Below are 26463 nucleotides of genomic sequence, written 5' to 3'. Positions count from 1 at the left end.
GAATTATAATTGGATGCATTTTACCGCCGTATCATACTGTGCGGTGATTGGTTAAGACCACCCAGACGGTTAGGTCATGGGCAGTTGATCGTGGTTGGAGATAGGCTAACATGTAGTTGTAACTAGTTAATAAAGAGTTATGTTAAGAAACATCCTGTGGTTCTGCGTTTTATTATGTTGTACAAAGCGTACAAAACAAGACATGGTGTCAGAAGTGGGATATGTTGTGCTGTGTGTGTGTTTAGTCCATCACGTTCTCTTTCAGGGAGAGATGAGTAAATTTCAGAGTAAATGGTCTTAAAAGATGGATTTTTCTGGAGTTCCTTCACCTCGAATGGACTGGGAGTCTACAAACTTACCCGATGCATGGCGTAAGTACAAACAGCATGTGGAGCTAATGTTCACGGGTCCTCTGAAGGAAAGAGGAGAAGAGGAAAAATGTAGCTACCTGCTCCTCTGGATCGGTGAAAAAGGGAGAGATATTTACAACACATGGACACTTACCGAGGCTGAATCAAAGGTACTGAAAACATACTACGATCGTTTTGAAGCATATGTTGTGCCGAAGACTAATACAATTTTCGCTAGGTACAAATTCCATGAGAAAGTACAGGGAGCTAGCGAGTCTTTTGAACAGTTTGTGACTGAGCTGCGTCTGCTTGTGAAAGACTGTGATTATGCAAACAAGGATGAGATGGTCAGGGACCGTATTGTATTTGGAATACACTCACCGCGAGTGAGAGAGAAACTTTTGAACGTTGGGTCTGAGCTAACGCTGGACAAAGCTATCGACATAGCCAGATCTCACGAGCTAGCACAGGCTCAGATGAAAACCATTTAGCGCGGCAGCACGAGCGCATCACGTGAACAAGCAGTGCACGCAGTCAGGCAGACATCAAAGCACACCTCCGGTGCCCAGAGAGAGCGTTTCAGAACGGAGAGAGACATAACTCCAAAACAGAGCGACACAGACTCAAAACGCCCCAAAACATGTGGATATTGTGGATACAAAGTGCATGGCGAACAAGGAAATTGCCCAGCTAAAGGCAAACAGTGTACTAAATGTGGTAAATGGAATCACTTTGCAAAAGTGTGCAGAGCTTACCGTGGAAAAACAGTACACACAGTGAGTGAAGATGAAATGTCAATCAAAGAGTCAAATGATGATGAACTGTTTATTGATTCAGTGACACAGAAAAGTCACATATCAGAGACAGAGCAAGCCTTTGCTGACATTGAGATAGGAACACAAGGCACAAAGCTAAAGTTCAAACTAGACACTGGTGCACAAGTAAACATTATTCCTCTGAATAAATACCGCAGCTTGACATCTGAGTGCGAGCTACAGCCCACCATGCGCAGACTGACTGGTTATGGTGGTGAACAGCTCCCAGTAAAAGGCACATGCACTTTCAAATGCAAATACAAAGAAAGTGACATGATGTTGGACTTTTACGTTGTTGACACTAGAGCACCTGCAGTGCTAGGTCTTAAAGCATGTTTAGACATGGACCTCATCAAGCTAGTTTTATCAGTAACAGCACCAGTAGAGACAGAAAATGTACTGGAGGAGTTTGCTGATGTCTTTACAGGAATAGGATTATTCCCAGGAGAATGTACCATTCACCTTGACCCAGACGCAACCCCTGTGGTCTACCCACCGAGAAAGATTCCCCTTGCTCTCCGTGCCTGTCTGAAGAAAGAGTTGGAGAGCATGGAGCAATCTGACATAGTCACCAAGGTTACAGAACCGACTGACTGGGTAAACGCGTTAGTGGTGGTGGAGAAACCACGCACAGGCAAGCTCCGAGTATGCCTCGACCCAAGAGACTTGAACAAGGCTATCAAACGGCCCCATTACCCTTTACCGACGCTAGATGGTATCACGCACAAGCTAGCGGGAGCACGCTACTTCAGTGTCATGGACGCTAGATCAGGCTACTGGGCTATCAAGCTCACAGAAGAGTCATCTAAGCTCACAACATTCAACACACCGTTTGGACGCTACAGGTTCCGTCGCCTGCCTTTTGGGATTATCTCAGCCCAAGACGAGTTTCAGCGAAAGATTGACGAAGTATATGAAGGCCTCGACGGAGTTGTGGCAATTGTGGACGACATCCTTGTTTATGGTCGAACCAAAGAGGAGCACGACCGAAACCTCCGTGCGATGCTGCAAAGGTCCCGCGAGAGAGGAGTCCGGCTCAACCCCGAGAAGAGCACAGTCAGCGCTACAGAGGTCAGCTACTTCGGACATCTTCTCACAGCGAATGGAATCAAGCCAGATCCACAGAAGATCTCAGCCATAAAAGAAATGGAGCCACCAAAGAACCGTGCAGAGCTGGAAACAGTGCTTGGCATGGTCAACTACTTAGCCAAGTTCGCACCCAGCCTCTCCAATGCTAATGCACCCCTGCGTCAACTGCTAAAGCAGTCCAGTGAGTTTCTTTGGGACAAGCAACACGACATTGCTTTCCAGAATGTGAAAGACTTGATCACGAGAGAACCAGGACCAATCCTTGCCTACTACGACCCAAACAAAGAGCTCAGACTCCAAGTGGACGCGTCGAAGTATGGACTAGGTGCAGTGCTACTGCAAGAAGGAAAGCCCATCGGCTACGCTTCCAAATCTCTCACAGACTGTGAAATCAACTACGCCCAAATCGAAAAGGAGCTCTATGCCATTCTGTTCGGATGTAAACGTTTCCATCAGTACGTATATGGACGACAAGTCATTGTGGAATCCGACCACAAGCCCCTTGAGTCAATCATGAGGAAACCACTAGCTGCAGCCCCGCCAAGGCTACAGAGAATGATCCTTCAACTACAAAAATACGACTTCACAATCACTCACCGTCCAGGCAAAGACATCCCTGTCGCAGACACACTCTCCAGGAAGTTTCTTACCTACAAGGACAGCAGCCTCAGTGAGGGCATGGACATGCAAGTGCACACTGTGTACAGCAACTTACCAGTTAGTGACACAAAACTGAAGGAGATCCAAGCTGAAACAGACAAGGACTCACAACTCACACAGCTGAGGAAAGTCATACAGGATGGATGGCCTGAGGAGAGGAGAAAATGCCCTCAGAGCGTCTCAGAATTCTGGAACCATCGTGATGAACTATCACAGATCAACGGAATCATTTTCAAAGGAGAGAAAATCATTATTCCTACCAGTCTCAGAGAAGAGATTTTGACAAAGATCCATGCTGGACACATGGGCATGGAAAAGTGCAAACAGAGAGCACGGGACATTTTGTTTTGGCCTGGAATGTGCAAACAAATAGAGGACATTGTTGGTAGATGCACCATCTGTCTTGAAAGACGCCCCTCAAACACCAAAGAGCCAATGTTACCTCACTGTATCCCAGACCGACCCTGGCAGGTTGTGGCAACCGATCTGTTCACCTGGAACAACGAGGACTACATCGTAACAGTGGACTACTACAGCAGATACTTCGAACTCGACAAGCTTCACAGCACCACATCTGCAGCTGTGATACACAAGCTGAAAGCAGCCTTTGCCAGGCATGGCATTGTAGAGACTTTAATATCTGACAATGGGCCCTGTTACAAATCAAATGAGTTTGAATCCTTCACAAAAGCATGGGAGTTCACACATGTCACCACAAGCCCACATTACCCTCAAAGTAATGGCCTTGCTGAAAAATCTGTGCAGATTGCTAAATCACTCATGGACAAAGCAAAAGCAGACAAGAGAGACCCCTACCTCAGTCTCCTTGAATACCGCAACACTCCAGTTGACAATTTCAAATCACCAGCCCAGCTGTTGATGAGCCGCAGACTTCGCTCAACCCTTCCCAGCACCAACCAGCAGCTGCAACCTGAGGTTGTCAGCTACAAGGAAATGCATGAAAAACGTGCACAGAGACAACAACAACAAAAGCGATACTACGACAGGTCAGCTAGACCACTGCCACCACTGATCGGCGGAGAGTCAGTTAGAATCCAGGAGCATGGCCTCTGGAAACCAGCAGTCGTCATCCAGCCAGCTGACACTGAACGTTCATATCACGTCCGCACAGCAGAAGGAGCAGTGTACCGCCGCAATCGTCGTCACTTACTGAACACAAAAGAACAACACACTGATGAGATGAACTGTTCCCCTGAAAGAGAACGTGATGGACTAAACACACACACAGCACAACATACACCACACTTACCTGCAACACCACAAGAGCTGTTGACTGACACAGAAGCATGCTCAACATCATATCGCACAAGGTCAGGAAGAGAGGTCAAGCCCAGAGCTCTCCTTGACCTATGAAATGTCAAAGGGTGTAGGCGGATCGCTGCCCTAAAAGAGTTCCAGACTGTAAACTTGTTATTGAAAGTTGACTTGACATGCTTTGGTATTGTATTTGTTTGAAATGTTAAGATGTAATTTCTACAGTGAAGCTGAGTTGCTGAGAATCCCTTGTTTGAAAAGTAACAGTATGTTGGATCATTGTTTCAGAGTCTATGTTGATTCAGTTGGTGTAGTATGCAATATAAATGGTTACTTACCTTGAGTTCAAACTACAGAGCATGTATCCAAAAGAAAAGCTTAGAATATTTAAAACATTTGTATTTTGTTTAAAAGAAGGGGGATGTAATATTCATATGTGAATACATACTGAATTATAATTGGATGCATTTTACCGCCGTATCATACTGTGCGGTGATTGGTTAAGACCACCCAGACGGTTAGGTCATGGGCAGTTGATCGTGGTTGGAGATAGGCTAACATGTAGTTGTAACTAGTTAATAAAGAGTTATGTTAAGAAACATCCTGTGGTTCTGCGTTTTATTATGTTGTACAAAGCGTACAAAACAAGACAAACCCGGTTACAGATTTTGTGCAATGACCAGACACAAGCACTGAGCTCTAATTTGTTTGAGTAATATCCGGGGCCACAAGCCTACCTTGTTATAGAAATGTAACATAGACAAATGATTGCCTTTAGGAGCTGGTTTTCCAGACACATACTGTATTAAAACGACTCCTGTCCCCTGACTAAAAATACATTTCAATGGAGATTCTCCATTGAGCATGGGTTTCTCATCCAGGATTAGGCTTAACTTCTAACAAAAATACAATGTTATTAATTACGTACATACAGTGCATTCAGAAAGTATTTAGACCCCCTAATGTTTTCCACGTTTTGTGACGTTACACCCTTATTCTAAAATGGATTTAAAACATAATACATTTCATCAATCTACACACAATAACCCATAATTAAAAAGCCAAAACAGGTTTTTCGAGTTTTGGGGAAAAAACAGAAATACCTTTTTTACATAAGTATTCAGACTCTTTGCTATTTGAGTCGAAATTGAGCTCAGGTGCATCCTGTTTCCATTGATCATCCTTGAGATGTGTCTACAACTTGATTGGAGTCCACCGGTGGTAAATTCAATTGATTGGACATGATTTAGAAAGCACACACCTGTCCATATAAGGTCCCACAGTTGACAGTGCATGTCAGAGCAAAAAACAAGCCATGAGGTCAAAGGAATTGTCCGTAGAGCTCCGATACAGGATTGTGTCAAGGCACAGATCTGTGGAAGGGTAACAAAAGAATTCTGCAGCATTGTAGGTGCACAAGAACACAGTGCTCTCCATCATATTTAAATGGAAGAAGTTTGGAACCACCAAGAATCTTTCTAGACCTGACCGCCTGGCCAAACTGAGCAATTAGGGGAGAAGGGCCTTGGTCAGGGAGGTGATCAAGAACCCGATGGTTACTCTGACAGCTCCAGAGTTCGTCTGTGGAGATGGGAGAACCTTCCTGAAGGACAACCATCTCTTTTGGAGTGCTGCAATCAGGCCTTTATGGTAAAGTGGCCAGACGGAAGCCACTACTCAGTAAAAGGCACATGACAGCCCCGTTTGAGTTTGCCAAAAGGCATCTAAAGGACTCTCAGACCATGAGAAACAAGATTCTCTGGTCTGATGAAACAAAGATTGAACTCTTTGGCCTGAATACCAAGCGTCACATCTGGAGGAAACCTGGCACCATCCCTACTGTGAAGCATGGTGGTGGCAGCATCATGCTGTGGGGATGTTTTTCAGCAGCAGGGACTGGGAGACTAGTCAGGATCGAAGGAGAGATGAACAGAGCAAAGAACAGAGACATCATTGAGTGCTCAGGACCTCAGACTGGGGCAAAGGTTCACCTTCCAACAGGACAACGACCCTAAGCACACAACCAAAACAACACAGGAATGGCTTCGGGACAAGTCTCTGAATGTCCTTGAGTGGCCCAGCCAGAGCCCAGACTTGAACCTGATCGAACATTTCTGGAGAGACCTGAAAATAGCTGTGCAGCGACGCTCCCCATCCAACCTGACAGAGCTTGAGAGGATCTGCAGAGAAGAATGGGAGAAACTCCCTAAATACAGGTGTGCCAAGCTTGTAGCCTCATATGCAAGAAGACTCAAGGCTGTAATTGCTGCCAAATGTGCTTCAACAAAGTACTGAGTAAATGGTCTGAATCCTTATGTACTTTAAATGTGATATTTCAGTTTTTTTATATAAATTTGCTAAATAAAAACCTGTTTTTGCTTTGCCATTACGGGGTATTGTGTGTAGATTGATGAGGGAAGAAAAGTATTTAATCCATTTTAGAATAAAACTGTAAGATAACAAAATGTGGAAAAAGTCAAGGGGTCTGAATACTTTCTGAATGCACTGTAGTTTACAGCAGGTATAAAAGGTGCAGCAATGCTTATGTACTAGCTCCCTCAACAATTCAGTATATTAGTCAATAACAATAATCAGTGCTGTAAAGTACTTAAGTAAAAAGTACTACATAAGTATTTTTGGGGGGTATCTGTACTAAACTTTAACTTTTACTCCACTACATTCCTAAAGAAAATAATGTACTTTTTACTCCATACATTTTCTTTGACGCCCCAAATTACTCGTTACATTTCGAATGTTTAGCAGGGCAGGAAAATTGTCAAATTCATGCACTTATCAAGAGAACATCCTTGGCTATCTGTAAATAAAAAAAACATTTAAATCCTAATGTGTTTCTATAAAATGTGGCAATACTTCCAGACAATTTCTTCTGGCTATTGACTGTGGTTTAATTTGAAATGCCAGGTATCAACATTGCGCTTTAATAACGATGAATCGTAAAGAACCATCACATAATAGAAGCCAAGTATGGTCTTGGTGTTGAATGAAGTTTGACCAAATATAATAAACGTGTTTTTGCTTGTATTTCTGTCTGTCTGTGTCTCCCCCTTGCTCTCTGTCAATATCGCTATTTCTGACAACCTATACATCAGGTTTAGAATATTTCTGTGCTTCTGTCGTCAGCTCTTGTAGACGATTTAATGGTACCTCACACCCGAATGAAGGATGCCATAGAGACTGGAGTGCTACCTATAGAGGTGAATAAGTGGGCTTGGCTCACCATCTTGTTGCTGTTATGATGAACATTTGAATGCATGCACTCACTGTCGCTCTGGATAAGAGCATCTACTACAATACTAAAATGTAAAATGTAAATGTTTTACATAAATATTTCATATTACTGTATTGAACTGTTAAAAAAAATGAAAAAAGAACCCTGATTGGATCGTGAAAAAACATAATTTCTTTAAACAATAAAAGCTAATTTATCAATATTTCTGAAAACTCTTAATTTGCTGTTTGTTCTTGTTTTATCTCAGGATAAATTGTTTTTGTTTGGTCTGACTAATGTTCAAGAGCTGCAAAAAACACTCAATCATACACTCTTACTGACACTTGTGGGTGCTTTGCGTAATGTGCTGCAACCATGTCATGCTGCTGCCATGTTGTGTCGCTATCGGGCTGTGTTGTTGCCATGCTGTGTTGTCTTAGGTCTCTCTTTATGTAGTGTTGTGGTGTCTCTCTTGTCGTGATGTGTGTTTTGTCCTACATTTTAGTTTTTAATCCCAGACTCCATCCTCGCAGGAGGCCTTTTGCCACTTGGTAGGCCGTCATTGTGCATTCGGAAAGTATTCAGCCCCTTTGACTTTTTTTCACATTTTGATATGTTACAGCCTAAAATGGATTAAAACAATTTTTTCCCCTCATCAATCTAAACAAAATACCCCATAATGACAGGTTTTTTGACATTTTTGCAAATGTATTACAATTAAAAAACAGATACCTTATTTACATAAGTATTCAGACCCTTTGATATGAGACTCGAAATTGAGCTCAGGTGCATCCTGTTTCCATTGATCATCCTTGAGATGTTTCTACAACTTTATTGGAGTCCACCTGTGGTAAATTCAATTGATTGGACATGATTTGGAAAGGCACACACCTGTCTATATAAGGTCCTACAGTTGACAGTGCATGTCAGAGTAAAAATCAAGCCATGGGGTCAAAGGAATTGTCTGTAGAGCGCCGAGACAGGGTTGTGTCAAGGCACAGATCTGGGGAATATTACCCAAAACATTCTGCATCATTGAGGGTCCCCAACAACACAGTGGCCTCCATCATTCTTAAATGGAAGAAGTTAGGAATCACCAAGACTCTTTCTAGAGCTGGCCGCCTGGCCAAACTAAGCAATCAGGGCTTGGTGAGGGAGGTGACCAAGAACCCGATAGTCACTCTGACAGAGCTGGGAGAACCATCCAGAAGGACAACCATCTCTGCAGCACTCCACCAATCAGGCCTTTATGGTAAAGTGGCCAGACGGAAGCCACTCCTCAGAAAAAGGCACATTGCAGCGCACTTGGAGTTTGCCAAAATGCACCTAAAGCACTCTCAAACCATGAGAAACAAGATTCTCTGGTCTGATGAAACAATGACTGAACTCTTTGGCCTGAATTCCAAGCGTCACATCTGGAGGAAACCTAGCACCATCCCTACGGTGAAGCTTGGTGGTGGCTGCATCATGCTGTGGGGATGTTTTTCAGCGGCAGGGACTGGGAGACTAGTCAGGATCGACGGAAAGATGAACGGAGCAAAGTACTGAGAGATCTTTGATGAAAACCTGCTCCAGAGTGCTCAGGACCTCAGACTGGGGCGAAGGTCCACCTTACAACATGCCAACGACCCTAAGCACACAGCAAAGACAACACAGGAGTGGCTTCGGGACAAGTCTCTGAATGTCCTTGAGTGGCCCAGCCAGAGACCTGAAAATAGCTTTGCAGCGATGCTCCCCATCAAACCTGACAGAGCTTGAGAAGAATGGGAGTACTCCTCAAATACAGTTGTGCCAGGCTTGTAGCATCATACCCAAGAAGACTCGAGGCTGTAATCGCTGCCGAAGTACTGAGTAAAGGGTCTGAATACTTATGTAAATGTGATATTCCGTATTTTTATTTTGATAAATTTGCGACGTTTCTAAAAACCTCTTTTTGCTTTGTCATTATGGGGTATTGTGTATAGATTGATGGGGGGGACAATCTAATCCATTTTAGATTACGGCTGTAATGTAACAAAATGTGGAAAAATGAAGGGGTCTGAATACTTTCCGAATGAACTGTAAATAAGAATTTGTTTTACAATGTAAAATTACAATGTCAGAAGTATTACAATGTAAACTTATTGTCTGCATATTTCAAAACATGGAATATGAGGGTGTAGTGAGATACATAATGGGCTGAACAATTCTCTTATCACTCATCTTGAAAAAAACGTATATTAAAAACTTGGAAGTCAATCAATCCGCCATCATTGACACAATGGAAAAATCGAATGGTTTATTATTGAAATAGGATGGGTAACCGAGAAAAACAAATTGGTACAATTTAAGGCAAAGTGGCAAACAGTAATGCAAGCACTAAGGTTGGGGGTGTGAGCATGTGGGTATGAGCAGATGAGATGCAGGCATTGTTTGTGTTTGTAAGATGTTTTTCGTATGCTTTTGAAGTGCAAAAAAAAGGAATGTAATAAATCTCTCCAATCTTTTACAGGAATGATGTGTCAAGCTCGGAGCTCCTATTTGGACACTGAGGTGCTGTGGGGGTATCGCTTCACACCAGTCCTCTCCCTGGAGAAGGGCTTCTATGAGGTGAACCACAACAGCTTTCATAACATCTATGAGACCAACACGCCCTGCTGTAGTGTCAAATATCCGGCGACCACCACAGCCAGAAAGATCCACCTCGAATCAGGTCTGGTGGCACTACCAACTTCCAGACAGTCTGTGTCATCAATGTGACAGCCACTTTTCAGCTATTGTGTATTTTCTAAAATGAAAATGTTATATTGTCGCATAATTTCTCTACTATACTTTCTCTACCATGTGAATTAATGAATTGATGGCTCTCTTTAATCTGCAGCGCTGAAAATCCGCTTAATAGAGCGATTGAAGGCAATGTTTCTGTGGTCCCGGAGCCTGCATTCACGGTAAAAGCTGCATATATGTTGGCCCAATCGGAACTTAGTCTACCTTTAAATTTTAAAACGGATCTTCGGCGATAGGGATTGAATCCAGGCCTAAATAAATGTTCTTTAATTGCAAAATAGGACAAATGTTTCCAGAGTGAATAGCAATAAGATGCTATGTGCAAAGATCACCTACAGGACAGGGAGGAATGTTGGAAATCTGTAGCAGTTTTATGAGAACATGGCAAAAACATTCATGTGTCCAGTTTTTTGTGGGTTACGTAAATATTCCATCAACATCCCACCAAACATACACAGAACATGGTTGCCATGTTATCAGAATGTAAGATATTAATGTTCTAGACATTTTAGTACTGGCCAATGATTATAAAGGTGAATCTGATCCAACCATAAATTCATACATTGTACATCTGGCCTGAGAGGATGGAAGTTCAACATGTAGCTAGTTAGGCAAATGTTAATTAGCTGGCTAATCGTTGCCCATGAACGGAAGTTAGGCTAGTGAGCAAGCATTTTAGCCAGGTAGCCTAGGACAACAAAACTAAAAGTGTGTACTGTAAGACAGAGTCATAGATCGTTTTGGCAACATGAAGACAGGAGGATGGCATTGGCATTTCTCTACAAGTAGGGTGAGTCAACATGTTTTTTCAACTTACACACACACACAAAAAACAGTACCATGGACAACCACATGATATTTATCTTATGTTGATTGGACTAAATCGTTTTTGGAATATTTTAGTTGGCACTATTAGACTAAGCATAGGTGATTTGATGATGTTGAAGTTAAAATGGTCCTTGAATAGTGGAGGCAGCTCCTGTTTTCTTTGCAACTTGCGTTAACTCTGTGTTCTAAATCAATAGTTGTTTAGTGGTCCGAAAATGTCGGAAGCATTAACTTGATTGACCATGCTGTAGGTCATGTAACGGTTTGTTATATGCAATATGCTTTGTGGACTTCACCGGACAGATGTTGCTCTCTGGTTTTGTGATGAAACAAAAATGTGATTGAATTTATTCTGCCACTGTGTCTTCTTATTGTCTCGGCCTTAGGCCTTTATATCACAGTGGCAAGGCAAATGAACTAACACTTTATAGAGACAACACCGCAATTATCACAACACACAAGTCGGAAGTTGACATACACCTAGGTTGGAGTCATTAAAACCCGTTTTTCAACCACTCCACAAATTTCTTGTTCACAAACTATAGTTTTGGCAAGTCGGTTAGGAAATCTACTTTGTGCATGACACAAGACATTTTTCTAACAATCGTTTACAGACAGATTATTTAACTTATAATTCATTGTATCACAATTCCAGTGGGTCAGAGGTTTACATACACTAAGTTGACTGTGCCTTTAAACAGCTTGGAAAATTCCAGAAAATGATGTCATGGCTTTAGAAGCTTCTGATAGGCTAATTGACATCATTTGAGTCAACTGGAGGTGTACCTGTGGGTGTATTTCAAGGCCTACCTTCAAACTCAGTGCCTCTTTGCTTGACATCATGGGACAATCAAAAGAAATCAGCCAAGACCTTAGGAAAAAAATTGTAGACCTCCACAAGTCTGGTTCATCCTTGGGAGCAATTTCCAAACGCCTGAAGGTACCACGTTCAACTGTACAAACAATAGTACGCAAGTATAAACACCATGGGACCACGCAGCTATCATACCGCTCATGAAGGAGACGGGTTCTGTCTCCTAGAGATGAATGTACTTTGGTGTGAAAAGTGCAAATCAATCCCAGAACAACAGCAAAGGACCTTGTGAAGATGCTGGAGGAAACAAGTACAAAAGTATCTATATCCACAGTAAAACGAGTCCTATAGCGACATGACCTGAAAGGCTGCTCAGCAAGGAAGAAGCCACTGCTCCAAAACCACCATAAAAAAGCTACAGTTTGCAACTACACATGGGGACAAAGATTGTAGTTTTTGGAGAAATGTCCTCTGGTCTGATGAAACAGAAATAGAACTGTTTGGCCATAATGACCATCGTTATGTTTGGAGGAAAAAGGGGGAGGCTTGCAAGCCGAAGAACACCATCCAAACCGTGAAGCACGGGGGTGGCAGCATCATGTTGTGGGGATGCTTTGCTGCAGGAGAGACTGGTGCACTTCACAAAATAGATGGCATCATGAGGTAGGAAAATTATGTGTATATATTGAAGCAACATCTCAAGACATCAGTCAGGAAGTTAAAGCTTGGTCGCAAATGGATCTTCCAAATGGACAATGACCCCAAGCATACTTCCAAAGTTGTGGCAAAATGGCTTAAGGACAACAAAGTCACAGTATTGGAGTGGCCATCACAAACCCTGACCTCAATCCTATATAAAATTTGTGGGCAGAACTGAAAAAGTGTGTGCGAGCAAGGAGGCCTTCAAACCTGACTCAGTTACACCAGCTCTGTCAGGAGGAATGGGCCAAAACTCACCCAACTTATTGTGGGAAGCTTGTGGAAGGCTACCCAAAATGTTTGACCCAAGTTAAACAATTTTAAGGCAATGCTACCAAATACTAATTGAGCGTATGTAAACTTCTGACCCACTGGGAATGTGATGAAAGAAATAAAAGCTGAAATAAATCATTCTCTACTATTATTCTGACATTTCACATTCTTAAAATGAAGTGGTGATCCTAACTGACCTAAAACAGGGAATCTTTACTCAGATTAAATCTCAGGAATTGTGAAAAACTGAGTTTAAATGTATTTGGCTAAGGTGTATGTAAACTTCCGACTTCAACTGTAGGTTGTAATGGGGCTTTTTTCTCATGCCTTGGCTTCCCCAGTGATTTTCCCCACCCACCGCTACTGTCTGAAGAGTGCTCCTGGGACAGTCCCGAGATCCCGGATACCCATGTTAATCCCTAAAACACACTGGATTTTTATGAGATTGTGATAAAGATGTGTAGGCAAGGGAAGTCCTTTTTCAGTGTCCCAACTCTCTTCCTTCACTGTGGTCCTGTATAGCTCAGTTGGTACAGTAGTCTGGATTGTGGAATTGATTCCCCCTGGGGCCACCCATACGGAAATGTATGCTAATGTTATACCACGACCAATCAGCATTCAGGGCTCGAACCACCCAGTTTATAATATATTATATATAATTGTATCATTCACTTGTGCACTATTAGTGTTGCATTGGTCAGGAGTGAGGGTGTAGGTATACAACAGCACCAGAGTCCTCTAGTCGCTTCAGAGCTTTCACCTCATGGGAGAGGTTGTGGTACGAATTCTGTCAGGAAGAGGAGAAATTTAAAAAATCTATTGATTTTCAAATATGTTAACACACCATGCAAAGTGGTTTGAAATTGTTCATGACAACAGAACGCCAAAGTCACTCCTCTGTATCAACACATTTCATTTGATGTGTCTCCACATATCATATTCAATGTTATTCATATGTGACTTTGCATAGTGTTTTAGACAAGACAAGTGATTGTTGATAGTCCAAGGGCTACATCCCAATTATCTTTCCTTCCTCCCAAAGTGTGCTCTCTTTCACTTGCTTTCACTGATTTGAAAGGAAATGACTGGTTTACAGAATGTGGTGGAAACTCCCTCTGGCCCATGCCTCCACCAATCCAATGCTTTTAGATTTTTGGGAAGTAGTGAATGAGTGTACACTTCAGAAGAATGTAGATATTGTTGGGACGCACCCCATTTCAATTTCCTCCCTCACCTTCATAGACTTCATGGTGTCATAGCCATAGTAGTGAATGGGGTGCTTCAGGTCTTTAGACTCTGGGTAGCCAAATCCAGCGATGTGGATCACGTCACAGTAGTTAAGGGCCACGTAGATGGCCAGAATGCCAGTTGTAGGGTGCGCTGGGATCTGAGGACAAGCGTAAGAGACACATTAGAGATATTATATTTTATTTCACCAAGAGGTGGCAGCACTAGCACGTAAAAATAACAACATCAGTTTTAATATAATAATAATATGATATATGCCATTTAGAAACGCTTTTATCCAAAGTGATTTACAGTCATGGGTGCACACATTTTACATATGGGTGGCCCCGGGTATCGAATCCACAATCCTGGCATTGCAAGCGCCATCGTCTACCAACTGAGCCATAATGCCTAAACACTGTACATACTTACGGCCGGTTTCACACACACAGGTGAAGCCTAGTCCTAAATTTTAAAAATACTCCATTGAAAATACTTTTTAGTTCAGAACTACACTTAAATGGACCATAGTGTACATACCTTAGTATACAGTACCATTTAACTTTACCATATGAGTTACCATCTAACTCATTAGGTACCTAACTCATTTGGTACCATCTAACAAATGTTATTTTTTTGGGGGGGGGTAGATCAGCTTTAATATTGCAGATATATTGTAGGTTCTATGAATTAAATTGTTTGCATAATTTCTAATCCCCTTTATTTAAATTTTCTTTATACTTTTTCCCTCCTACCCTACCATCCCTATCCTGATTGGAGTAAACTAACAGCTACTACAGCTATTTTCACTCACATCTACGGTACCTGTAGTTAAATAATTATACGTATATTCCTTTCTCTTCAAGTGCTGGATTTAATCCCACCGCTGTCAATCAACCAATCATTCAGATTTTAACTCAATCCCTCCGATGTCCACAGATTAACCCATCTTTCCAAGTATAATGCTATTTCCTTTTGCAATACATCCCTCCATTTTACTAGGATGTCTTATGAGGGTCCAGAACCTCCCTATTTATAAAATTTCTACTGATATTGCCCTAAAAATAAATACTTTACCCCAGAGTATAATGATATTTCCCATTGACTGATCATGGTTTTTCAGATCCCCTAACAATGTTTGCAGGTCCATCTAAACCCTGATATTTTGACATAACAACCATTCCTGGACCTGACTCCAAAAGCGAGCCACCGATGGACAGTACCAGAAAATATGTTCAATTGATTGTTTCCTAATGGCAAAGACTGTACAAGACTGACTGTTAAATGCCTTATATATTGAGCATTATTTTTATAGCAAGTATTTTATATAATAGGTTTAAATTGAAACAAACGGATTGTTTGTTTTATACTGTATGCCAGTTCATAGACCCTCTGTTATATCTGGAGTATTTCTCCTGTCTTATCAGGTGTCCTGTGTGAATTTAAGTATGCTCCCTCTAATTCTCACTCTCTCCCTCCGCTCCCGGAGGACCTGAGCCCTAGGACCAAGCCTCAGGACTACCTGGCCTGATGACTCCTTGCTGTCCCCAGTCCACCTGGTCGTGCTGCGGCTTCAGTTTCAACTGTTCTGCCTACGGCTATGGAACACTGACCTGTTCACCAGACATGCTACCTTGTCCCAGACCTGCTGTTTTCGACTCTCTCTCTACCGCACCTACGCGCTCTAACTCTGACTGCTCGGCTATGAAAAGCCAACTGACATTTACTCCTGAGGTGCTGACCTGTTACACCCTCTACAACCACTGTGATTATTATTATTATTATTATTATTATTATTATTTGACCCTGCTGGTCATCTATGAACGTTTGAACATCTTGGCTACTGTTATAATCTCAACCCTACACAGCCAGAAGAGGACTGGCCACCCCTCAGAGCCTGGTTCCTCTCTAGGTTCCTTCCTAGGTTCCTGCCTTTCTAGGGAGTTCTTCCTAGCCATCGTGCTTCTACATCTGCATTTCTTGCTGTTTGGGGTTTTAGGCTGGCTTCCTGTATAGCACTTTGTGACATCTGCTGATGTAAAAAAAATACATATATTTATATGTTTACAAATACATTTGATTGATTGATTGAATGGGTGGCAGACAGACAGATTCTTTAATTTCTTCTTTAAGTCATTGTCTCTTCCAATTTTGTGGCACAGCCACGGTGAGTTGGTTCTAATTTTGTATTGAGCATACACCTCCATACACTGTTGTTAATTGCTTGTGACAATGTTACCGTTCTTGTTTACAATGTCCTTCATAAATATTATACCCTTCTTGTAGTTTTTCCAAGAAATAGATTTTTTTCTCTATCAGTACATTGTGGAGTTTAGACATATTATTTGCTGTAATATTAGATCTTCCTTTTCTGGAGGATGAAATTGTAGCCAACTCTGTAAGACATCATTTAAAAAGGAAGATACTTTAAAGAGGGACCCATTGTCAAGGTTTTAATCTGCAAAAAGGCAGAGCCCACTCTTAAACATAGGATGGGGCTCTCTTAGTAGCTTGCTAGAAAACCAGTTTGGATTTAGATACAATTTTGGTAAAATGGAGGCTTTAAGGGAGAGGTTTTATGCCTTAATATTTAATTGTTTTAAACCTCAACTCAAATATGCTTGTATAACGTTATCTGGTTTGCCATTCCAAATAAAGTGAAATATGTTTTTCCTCGCATGATTTGAAAAAGGATTCTCCTGGAGTCGGTAGAGCAATGAATAAATACACTATATATATACAAAAGTATGTGTGGATTCTGCAAAAATGTTTGGGATTCTGCTATTTCAGCCACACCTGTTGCTGACAGGTGTATACAATTCAGCACACAGCCATGCAATGTCCATAGACAAACAATGGCAGTAGAATGTCCTTACTGAAGAGCTCAGTGACTTTCAACGTGGCACCGTCATTTTTATTTATTTTTATTTCACCTTTATTTAACCAGGTAGGCTAGTTGAGAACACGTTCTCATTTACAACTGCGACCTGGCCAAGATAAAGCAAAGCAGTTCGACACATACAACAACACAGAGTTACACATGGAATAAACAAACATACAGTCAATAATACAGTAGAAAAAGTCTATATACAGTGTGTGCAAATGAGATAAGGGAGGTAAGGCAATAAATAGGCCATGGTGGCAAGAAGATGCAGAAAGTGAATGTGCAAGTAGAGATACTGGGGTGCAAAGGAGCAAGATCAATAAATAAATACAGTATGGGGATGCCACCTGTCATCGGATGCCACCTTTCCAACAAGTCAGTTTGGAAAATGTCTACCCTGCTAGAGCTGCCCTGGTCAACTGTAAGTGCTGTTATTGTGAAGTGGAAATGTCTAGGAGCAACAACGGCTCAGTGGCGAAGTGGTAGGTCACACAAGCTCACAGAACAGGACTGTGCTGAAGCACGTAGGGAGAAAAAAAAAAGTCTGTTCTCGGTTAAAACACTCACTACCGAGTTCCAAACTGCCTCTGGAAGCAACATCAGCACACTAACTATTAGTCAGGAGATTCATGAAATGGGTGTCCATGGCCGAGCAGCCGCACACAAGCCTAAGATCACCATGTGCAATGCCAAGCGTCGGCTGGAGTGGTGTAAAGCTCGGCGCCATTGGACTCTGGAGCGATGAATCACACTTCACTATCTGGCAGTCCGACGGATGAATCTGGGTTTGGAGGATGCCAGGCCAGGAGAACGCTATATACCCAAATGCATAGTGACAACTGTAAAGTTTGGTGGAGGAGAAATAATGGTCTGGGGCTGTTTTTCATTGTTCGGGCTAGGCCCCATAGTTACAGTAAAGGGAAACCTTTACGCTACAGCCTACAATTACATTCTAGATGATTCTGTGCTTCCAACTTTGTGGAAACAGTTTGGGGAAGGACCTTTCCTGTTTCAGCATGACAATGTCCCCATGCACAAAGCAAGGTCCCTACATAAATGGTTTGTTGAGATTGGTGTGGAAGAACTTGACTGGCCTGCACAGAGCCCTGACCTCAACTCCATTGAACACCTTTAGGATGAATTGGAACGCTGACTGCGAGCCAGGCCTAATCACCCAACATTAGTGCCCGACCTCACTAATGCTCTTGTGGCTGAATGGAAGTAAGTCCCCGCAGCAATGTTCCAACAGCTAGTGGAAATCTTTCCAGAAGGGCGGAGGCTGTTATAGCAGCAATTGTGGGACCAACTCCATATTAATGCCCATTATTTTGGAATGAGATTTTCGACAAGCAGGTGTCCACATACTTTTGGTCATGTGGTCATGTACGTAAACTGAGATATCACCAAAAAATTAATCAGGGTAATCTTCTCATAAATGGAAAGGTGCTCTCAGAGAAGTAACTATTATTTATTATTTTACATAAAGGTTTTTGAACAATACTTTTACCCATCTTAAGTTGGAAAAAAAAACAGGCACTTAAACAGATTCTAGACGTACTATATCAAATGCTTTCTCAAGATCTGCTATATCGGTTATACATGGTTTACCTGCATTCTCAAAGTTTTCCATTATTTGTAGTAGTTGTCTAATGTTGTCTCCAATATATCTTCCTTCTAAGAATCCCGTCTGATTGTGATGAATAACGTCCAGAAATACCTTTTTTATTCTATGAGCAATACATTTGGCCAATATTTTTGCGTCACAACACTGAAGGGTCTAACTCATTGTTACCATCTAACTCATTGGTTACAAAGGAAAACTAGTAACCCCAAGGACCAAAGTTCAGACATCAAGGTCTGTAGGTTTCGAAACATAGATGACGCTCCACCCTTTCAGTCATTTCCCTTACAAAACAAGGTTTGTTTTCTTAGTCACTCCTTCCAGAGAAAGAAGGAGACGAAAGAGGAAGGATAGCATCAGTGACCCAACTCCTAGCTGTGACTAATGGGAGGAGCGCCATTCCCTAAAGTGACCTCATCAAGAGTGGCCATGTCACAGTCATTACATAATTTAATCAAGTTTACAAGACACAGGCTAAGCTCTACAATTTTTTTTAAATGTTTTATATTGAACAGATAGAACAGTAGAGAGAAGACAGAAAAGATTGGAGGAGATAGAGCCAAAGGGCAGTGGTGAATTCAAACCCATGCCGACTCTGGCACCAGTGCAGTGGGGTCAGTGGCAAAACCACTAGACCACACAGAAAATGCATCCTCCTGTCTTCCCTTCTTTGAGCTAGTCATTGATCAGTATGTGATTGTATAGTTGAAAGCAAAGGTCCCATAACATACCTTTCACCAATCCAGTCACATTAGACCAGTGACGGCCCAGTACATCACCGGGGCTAAGCTTTCTGCCATCCAGGACCTCTATACCAGGCGGTGTCAGAGGAAGGCCCTAAAAATTGTCAAAGACTTCAGCCACCCTAGTCATAGACTGTTCTCTCTGCTACCACACGGCAAGCGGTATGAGAGCGCCAATTCTAGGTCCAAGAGGCTTCTAAACAGCTTCTACCCCCAAGCCATAAGAATCCTGAACAGCTAATCAAATGGCTAACCAGACTATTTGCATTGCCCCCCCCCCCCCCCCCCCCCTGCTACTCTCTGTTATTATCCATGCATAGTCACCTTAATAACTATACCTACATGTACATATTACCTCAACACTGGTGCCCCTGTACATTGACTCTGTACCGGTACCCCTTATATTACCCCACTATTGTTATTTACTGCTGCTCTTTAATTATTTGTTATTCTTATCTCTTACTCTTTTTTTTAGGTATTTTCTTAAAACTGCATTGTTGGTTAAGGGCTTGTACGTAAGCATTTCACTGTAACCTGTGGTATTCGGCGCATGTGACAAATACAATTTGATTTGATTTGATTACTTCTAGGAAGACAGGAAGGAAGGCTGTATTAGGCTCCTGAGTGCGCAGCGATCTAAGGCACTGCATCTCAGTGCTAAAGGCGTCGCTACAGACCCTGCTTCGATTCCGGGCTGTATCACAACCGGCCGTGATCGGGAGTCCCATAGGGCGGCACACAATTGGCCCAGCATTGTCCGAGTTAGGGGAGGGTTTGGCCAGGGTAGGCCGTCATTGTAAAATAAGAATTTGTTCTTAACTGACCTGCCTAGTTAAATAAAGGTTAAATTAAAAAATACATTTGGAAAATATTCAAACCAAGCCCTATTTTCATGACCGATGACAGAGTGGGCAGAGTCCCTGGGATTAAACTAGTGATCGTCTACAAACACACATCACCGCACGCTTAAATGATTAAATGATTAAAACAAATACTATTTGAACCCAGGTCTGGTGCCTGGATACATTGCTTGGTGGATAACCAGTCAGGTTCAGTAAAAACCTGAGACAAGTACCCGGTGACAAAATAAACCACATCATCTCACGGGCATCACCATAACCTTGAACATCCACTCCATAATTCCTCTTTTCTCACACATTTCCATTTCAAGAGAGTTGTTTTAAGCTTCCAGCCCATCCTTTGAGAGCCAAGGTATGCCACAGTTTGAACTTGAAGAGCCCTTTAACAGTGAGAGTGGGGAGAAAGCACCATTGTAAGAGCCTGGACTTTTCACTCAGGGCTGAATTGAACCCCTATGCACAGAGGAAGAAGAGGAGGGCACCTTAAGAAAGGAGGAGTGGGCAAACTCCAAGGTCAGACAAAAATAAATACGTCAATGTCTGATTTTTGCCAATGACATTCTAAGTAATGACATTCTTAGCTTTGCCGTGAACAGCCAAGGCTCCAAAGTAATACTTATAGTTTCAAATGAACCCAATGTTTTCTATGAAACCATAGTTACTCATGAAACTGCATGGACATTAAAACTGCACGAATACCATCTTTCCCATTACATGCATAATAGTTTATCTACTTTCGTGTGACCACTAATATTGATACAACAATGTTGAATAATTATAGATTACTACACAGACATTCATTGAAGCTTTATCTTGACCCTAAACTCTCTTGACCTCTTATTGACTGTGGTGATGGGAGAGAGTTTTGACTGGTGATTTTCTGAAAAACAATTCTTTTCACACCAAAACAAAGCAACAAAGTGGAAGTGGCGACATTCATAGCCTTCTTATCACTCCAGTAACTTGTCCGCACGCTTCAGACATTTTCAAAACGTTCCAAGAAGCTCCCTAAATATAACCACTAAAATCTTAAAAGTGACTCAAATTACAAGAACAAGATTGAAATGGTGGTTAAATGACAAGAACGCCAACCTATTACACTACAATTTATGTCTGTGAAAGACATGGTGGAATGCATTTTTAACAATTGTGTTACAATAGCATTTGCCATAACGTAATAATTGTACTTCCAACATGCTTTAAACATGTACATTTCTGTTAGGGTGAGCAGTTATTCTGAGCAGCTCTCACCTGGTTGGTCTTTGGAGGTGTGTTGAGAGGCAAGCGGAGCAGGCGGCTGGCCGTTTGCTGCAGGAAGTAGGGGTCCAGGATGCGGATGTGGCTGGTTTTACCCAACCAGATCTCAGGAGGGGGTTTCCAGAAGCCCTTTCTGATCTGAAGCCACAGATAGGGTGAATAGAGTGAGTTTAGTTAGAAAGAGTCCTGGGTGCTCCGTATGTATCAAGCGTCGCAGATTAAGTGTGCTGATCTAGGATCAGGTCCCCTTGTCCATCTATTCTTATTCATCATGAAGGCAAAACTGATCCAAGATCAGCACTCCTACTCTGAGACGCTTGATAAATACGGCCCCTGGTTAAATCAGCTTCACCACTAGGGCTACGTTCCACACCAGCACACTACTTAGAATCAGTACTATTTGAAATAATTTCTAATACTTTCGCTCGGTTTGATTGAGCTAGCCAGGCGCAATGGAATTGTTGCAAAAGTGCAAACCCTACCCATCTAGGACTGCAGGCAGACTACACCAAACACTAAAAGTATTTGAAAAATGTCAAATTGTATTTGAACCCAGGTTTGCTTAGAATGCATTCCCAATACATTGCTTAATTTTATAGTGCCGGTCAAATCTATTTGCCCCCTTTCTGATTTTCTCTATTTTTGATACTGACTGTTATCAGATCTTCAACCAAAACCTAATATAAGATAAAAGCAACCTGAGTTTACAAATAACAAAACAAATTACACGTATTTAATTTCTTTAATTAGCAAAGGTATGCAACACCCAATTCCCCTGTGTGAAAAAGTTATTGCCCCCTTACACTTATTAACTGGTTGTGCCACCTTTAGCTGCAATGACTGCAACCAAATGCTTCTTGTAGTTGAATTGGGAACTGCATAACTTTTAAATAAATAAAATACGTATAATTCTTTGGGGTTATTTTCAAACTCGGGTTCCCTTTATCTAATATTAGGTTTTGGTTGAAGATCTAATAACATTCAGTATGAAAAATATGAACAATTTTAAAATCAGAAAGGGGGTAAATACTTTTTCACAGCACTGTATGTGCTAAACTAGCGTGGAAATTACAACAGAGCCTAGATCTAAGTATTAACTCCTGCCCAGTCATTGGTTGATCACACTTGCCTTCTCGTCCCTCTTAGAATTAGATTACTGTGTAAATGAGGGTGGCATGACCCTACACCCCAAGGCCGTTCCTTTCAACATTATTATTAGGCACTGCTCCAACACAACCTACTAACAGAGCCTCAGGGTAGGTAGATAGGGTGGAAAATACAATGTTCCAGCAGGTGAGGGTGATCATGTTTAAACGCATATGGGGTTTTAATGTGGCATTGGGGAGAGAGCGGGAGAGAAGAGTGTGTGTCTGGATGTGTGTGTGTGTGTGTGTGTGTGTGTGTGTGTGTGTGTGTGTGTGTGTGTGTGTGTGAATGAAACAGAAAGAGGTAGACTAGACTAACTAGAAAGAGAGAGAGTGTGTGTGTGTAATCAGTAATCAGCTGTATAATCCCCTGTCCTCCATTCATGTTCTTTACCTCATATATGATATTGTATGTCCTGTAATCAGTTTTAAAGTTGCAAGGCACATTTCTGTGTAAACAGACAATAAAACCTTACTTCATCTCATCATATCTTGTCTTAATTAAAGGTAGATGGGGAGTAATGGGCATCCCTGTCTTTGTGTTGAAAATATCACATCCAGTATAGTACCCTCTTCTCATTGTACAGGATCTCTTTGAGCCAGCGCACGTCTTGCTGCTTGAAAGGCACGAGGACCATGAGGGTGTCAGGGTCATTGTGGATGCTGGGATTGTAGGAAGCCGACTCAGGGTAGAAGAGGCGCATGGTAGTCTTGTTCCCCACATCGGCCTCATACCCCCGAACTGGGGCATCGTTCAACCTGGGTATGACAAATAAGACATTACGTGAACCATAGTCACACAGCCTGCATACTGCTGTTATAACCATGACATAATGTGAAATAAATGTGACATAGCAAGACATAAAGCACTCAGTCTCTTTACCTGATCACTATGTCATACTTGTTAATGGAACTTCCTAACGAGGTGTTCTTGATCGCGAACCCATTTCCAACCACCATGCAGGTTTTGCAAAGCAAACTGAGGGCAGGAAGAGGACAAAACAGTACAGCTGTCAGGCGTGGTATCATGGTACACCTTTTAAAAACATGAATTGTCCATCAGGAATGTGTCAATTGTCAGCTCAATAAAATATTAAACTTCAATAGATTCATAATCTAGATTGTAATCTTATGCAAACAATGACTGATTTCTACAGTAGAGTCATTGTCAGGGATGAGATATAATTTGACCTAACTGTTTTATCGTCTCAGGCATGTCATAGCTAGGCATAGCTGCCAATGCTTTCACGAGAAAAAGCTCTGGAAAACAGAAAATGAACATAAGCATCTCACACAAGAAATGTAAACATGAGACACAGACATGGTTAATGCAGATAACACTAGTAACATTGATGCTTGCTATTACATGTCAGTAATAACACTGTCATAAAAATAACATAACATGCACTAGTCTAGTCCAAAAGCATAATTCAAATAAAAGCACACTGAAAAGCACCTTTAACAGAATACGTATTTTGTATGAAGTACCCAGAGGAGGCTGGTGAAGGGGAGGGCGGCTCATAGAAATGGATTGGATGGAATGGTATCAAACACGTGTTTGATGTATTTGATACCGTTCCATGAATTCCGTGCCAGCCATTACAATAAGCCTGACATTCTATTTGAAGTGCCACCAGCCACCACTGGAAGTACCCTTTGAAGTGGAGGATGGTGACAACGTACCACTGCCCTTAACACCATATGGCAAGGCGAACGTGGACAAGTAGCGTCGCCAGAAGAAATCCTCCAGCTTCAAGAAAAGTTGAGCATTCCTGCTCACACTGGTAGGAGAAAACACAGGTAGAAATACATACACCTGCTGATAAGAAATATTAAATCAATGTGGCATAGACTTACTTAAATGCCATCAATGTGGCATAGACCTACATAGACTCACTTAAAATAACTGTGATTGTGGAAGGAAGTTAGATGTTATATACTTTCTTCGAAGCCTATTTAGATACGAATGTGTTAAGAATTACACTTGTGTTGAAAAACAAACCCAAACTCATTGTATCATTGCAAAACCAAACTTGTTTGTTAACGGTCTAAAAAATAAAAAACTTCTGTTACCATTGCAAAACATGACACACCTAATTGGTCACATTTCCAAGAAATCAAAGTTCAAAAAAGCAGAAGAGAAACATGCCAATGTTGGGTTTTGTGTTTTGAATGGCCATTTGTGATATTGTTGTCACTACCAAAGTTGCAGATGTATTTTTTTTCATTCTATGCTATATTTACATGAATTATTCAAATAGAGCCTATGACCCAAATATTTGGTAGTTGAGAAAGAAAAACTTAATCTTATCTGCAGGGGAGGGTGAAAGAGAGGAAGAAAGCAATCAAGAATGAAAGAATGAGAGTGAAAGAAAGAGGGAGAAAGACAGAATAAAAACAAACAACCCCCCTCCTCTCCTCCATGTTTCTTATCAAGTAGACTTTGTTACTCACTTGAAGTTGAGTCTCTCCCACTTCTGAGAGATATTCCAGCTGTCACAGAGGGCCTTACTGAAAGCCCCTTCACTACTAAAAAGCACAGAACATGGAAACGAAACAGAAACACACAATTGAAATAGAGACCCGACTGAAACACACACAGTATGGGGTCTCTGGGATGGTTAAAGGTCTCAACTGGGAACCAACAGCTGGGGACATAATGTCGGTTTCCACTGTGGATATCTGTGGTTGAAATTAGCCACCACTTTGCCCAAGGTCATGCTACACTTAGGGTTTTCAAAAGGGTTCTTCAGCTGTCCCCATAGTAAAACTATTTTTGATTCCAGGTAGAACTACAGTACCAGTCAAAGGTTTGGACACCTACTCATTCAAGAGTTTTCCTTTATTTTTTTAGATTCTCCAAAGTAGCCACCCTTTGCCTAGATGACAGCTTTGCACACTCTTGGCATTCTCTCATCCAGCTTCACTTGGCACTACTTCCAACAAGGAGTTTCCACATATGCTGAACACTTGTTGGCTGAATTTCCTTCACTCTGCGATCCAACTAATCCCAAACCATCTCAATTGGTTTTAGTCCGGAGGAATGTGGACTCCAGATCATGTGATGCAGCAATCCATCACTCTCCTTCTTGGTCAAATACCCCTTACACAGCATGGAGGTGTTTTACACAGGACTGTCCTGTTGAAAAACAAATGATAGTCCCACTAAGCGCAAACCAGATGGGATGGGGTATCGCTGCAGAATGCTGTGGAAGCCATGTGGGTTAAGTGTGCCTTGAATTCTAAATAAATCACTGACAGTGTCATCAGCAAAGCACTCCCACACCATCACACCTCCTCCTCCATGCTTCACATGCAGAGATCATCCATTCATCTACTCTACATCTCACAAAGACACAGCGGTTGGAACCAAAAATCTCAAATTTGTACTCATCAGACCAAAGGACAGATTTCCACCGGTCTAATGTCCATTGCTTGGCCCAAGCAAGTCTCTTCTTCTTATTAGTGTCCTTTAGTAGTGATTTCTTTACAGCAATTCGACCATGAAGGCCTGATTCACGCAGTCTCCTCCGAACAGTTCATGGTGAGATGTGTCTGTTACTTGAACTCTGTGAAGCATTTATTTGGACTGCAATTTCTGAGGCTGGTAACTCTAATGAACTAATCCTTTGCAGCAGAGATAACTCTGGGTCTTCCTTTTCTGTGGCGGTCCTCACGAGAGACAGTTTCATCATAGCGCTTGAAGGTTTTTGCAACTGCACTTGAAGATATTTTCAAAGTTCTTGAAATTTACCGGATTGACTGACCTTCATGTCTAAAAGTAATGATGGACTGTCGTTTCTCTTTGCTTATTTGAGCTGTTCTTGCCATAATATGAACTTGTTCTTTTACCAAATAGGGCTATCTTCTGTATACCACCCCTACCTTATCACAACACAACTGATTGGATCAAATGCATTAAGAAGGA

The 26463-nt window shown here is 41.8% G+C and overlaps 1 protein-coding gene across 1 annotated transcript in view; it reads right to left on the bottom strand.

The window, feature by feature from the left end:
- Positions 1 to 9681: 9681 nt before the first annotated feature.
- Positions 9682 to 26463, bottom strand: part of LOC106603768 (CMP-N-acetylneuraminate-beta-galactosamide-alpha-2,3-sialyltransferase 4) — a 19764-nt gene continuing 2982 nt past the window's right edge. Inside the window, exons 3-10 of the mRNA XM_014197825.3 lie at positions 24990 to 25064; positions 24219 to 24316; positions 23732 to 23795; positions 23419 to 23514; positions 23105 to 23294; positions 21385 to 21528; positions 14033 to 14185; positions 9682 to 13585 (exon numbers count right to left, since the gene is read on the bottom strand). Coding sequence (XP_014053300.1) covers positions 13496 to 13585; positions 14033 to 14185; positions 21385 to 21528; positions 23105 to 23294; positions 23419 to 23514; positions 23732 to 23795; positions 24219 to 24316; positions 24990 to 25064 — 910 coding nt within the window. The 3' untranslated portion in view covers positions 9682 to 13495. The remainder of the gene's footprint in view (positions 13586 to 14032; positions 14186 to 21384; positions 21529 to 23104; positions 23295 to 23418; positions 23515 to 23731; positions 23796 to 24218; positions 24317 to 24989; positions 25065 to 26463) is intronic.

This window comes from Salmo salar, chromosome 04 (assembly GCF_965601325.2).
Source record: "Salmo salar chromosome 04, fSalSal1, whole genome shotgun sequence".
Classification (NCBI taxonomy): Eukaryota; Metazoa; Chordata; class Actinopteri; order Salmoniformes; family Salmonidae; genus Salmo; species Salmo salar.
This window is presented reverse-complemented; position numbering and strand designations above follow the sequence as displayed.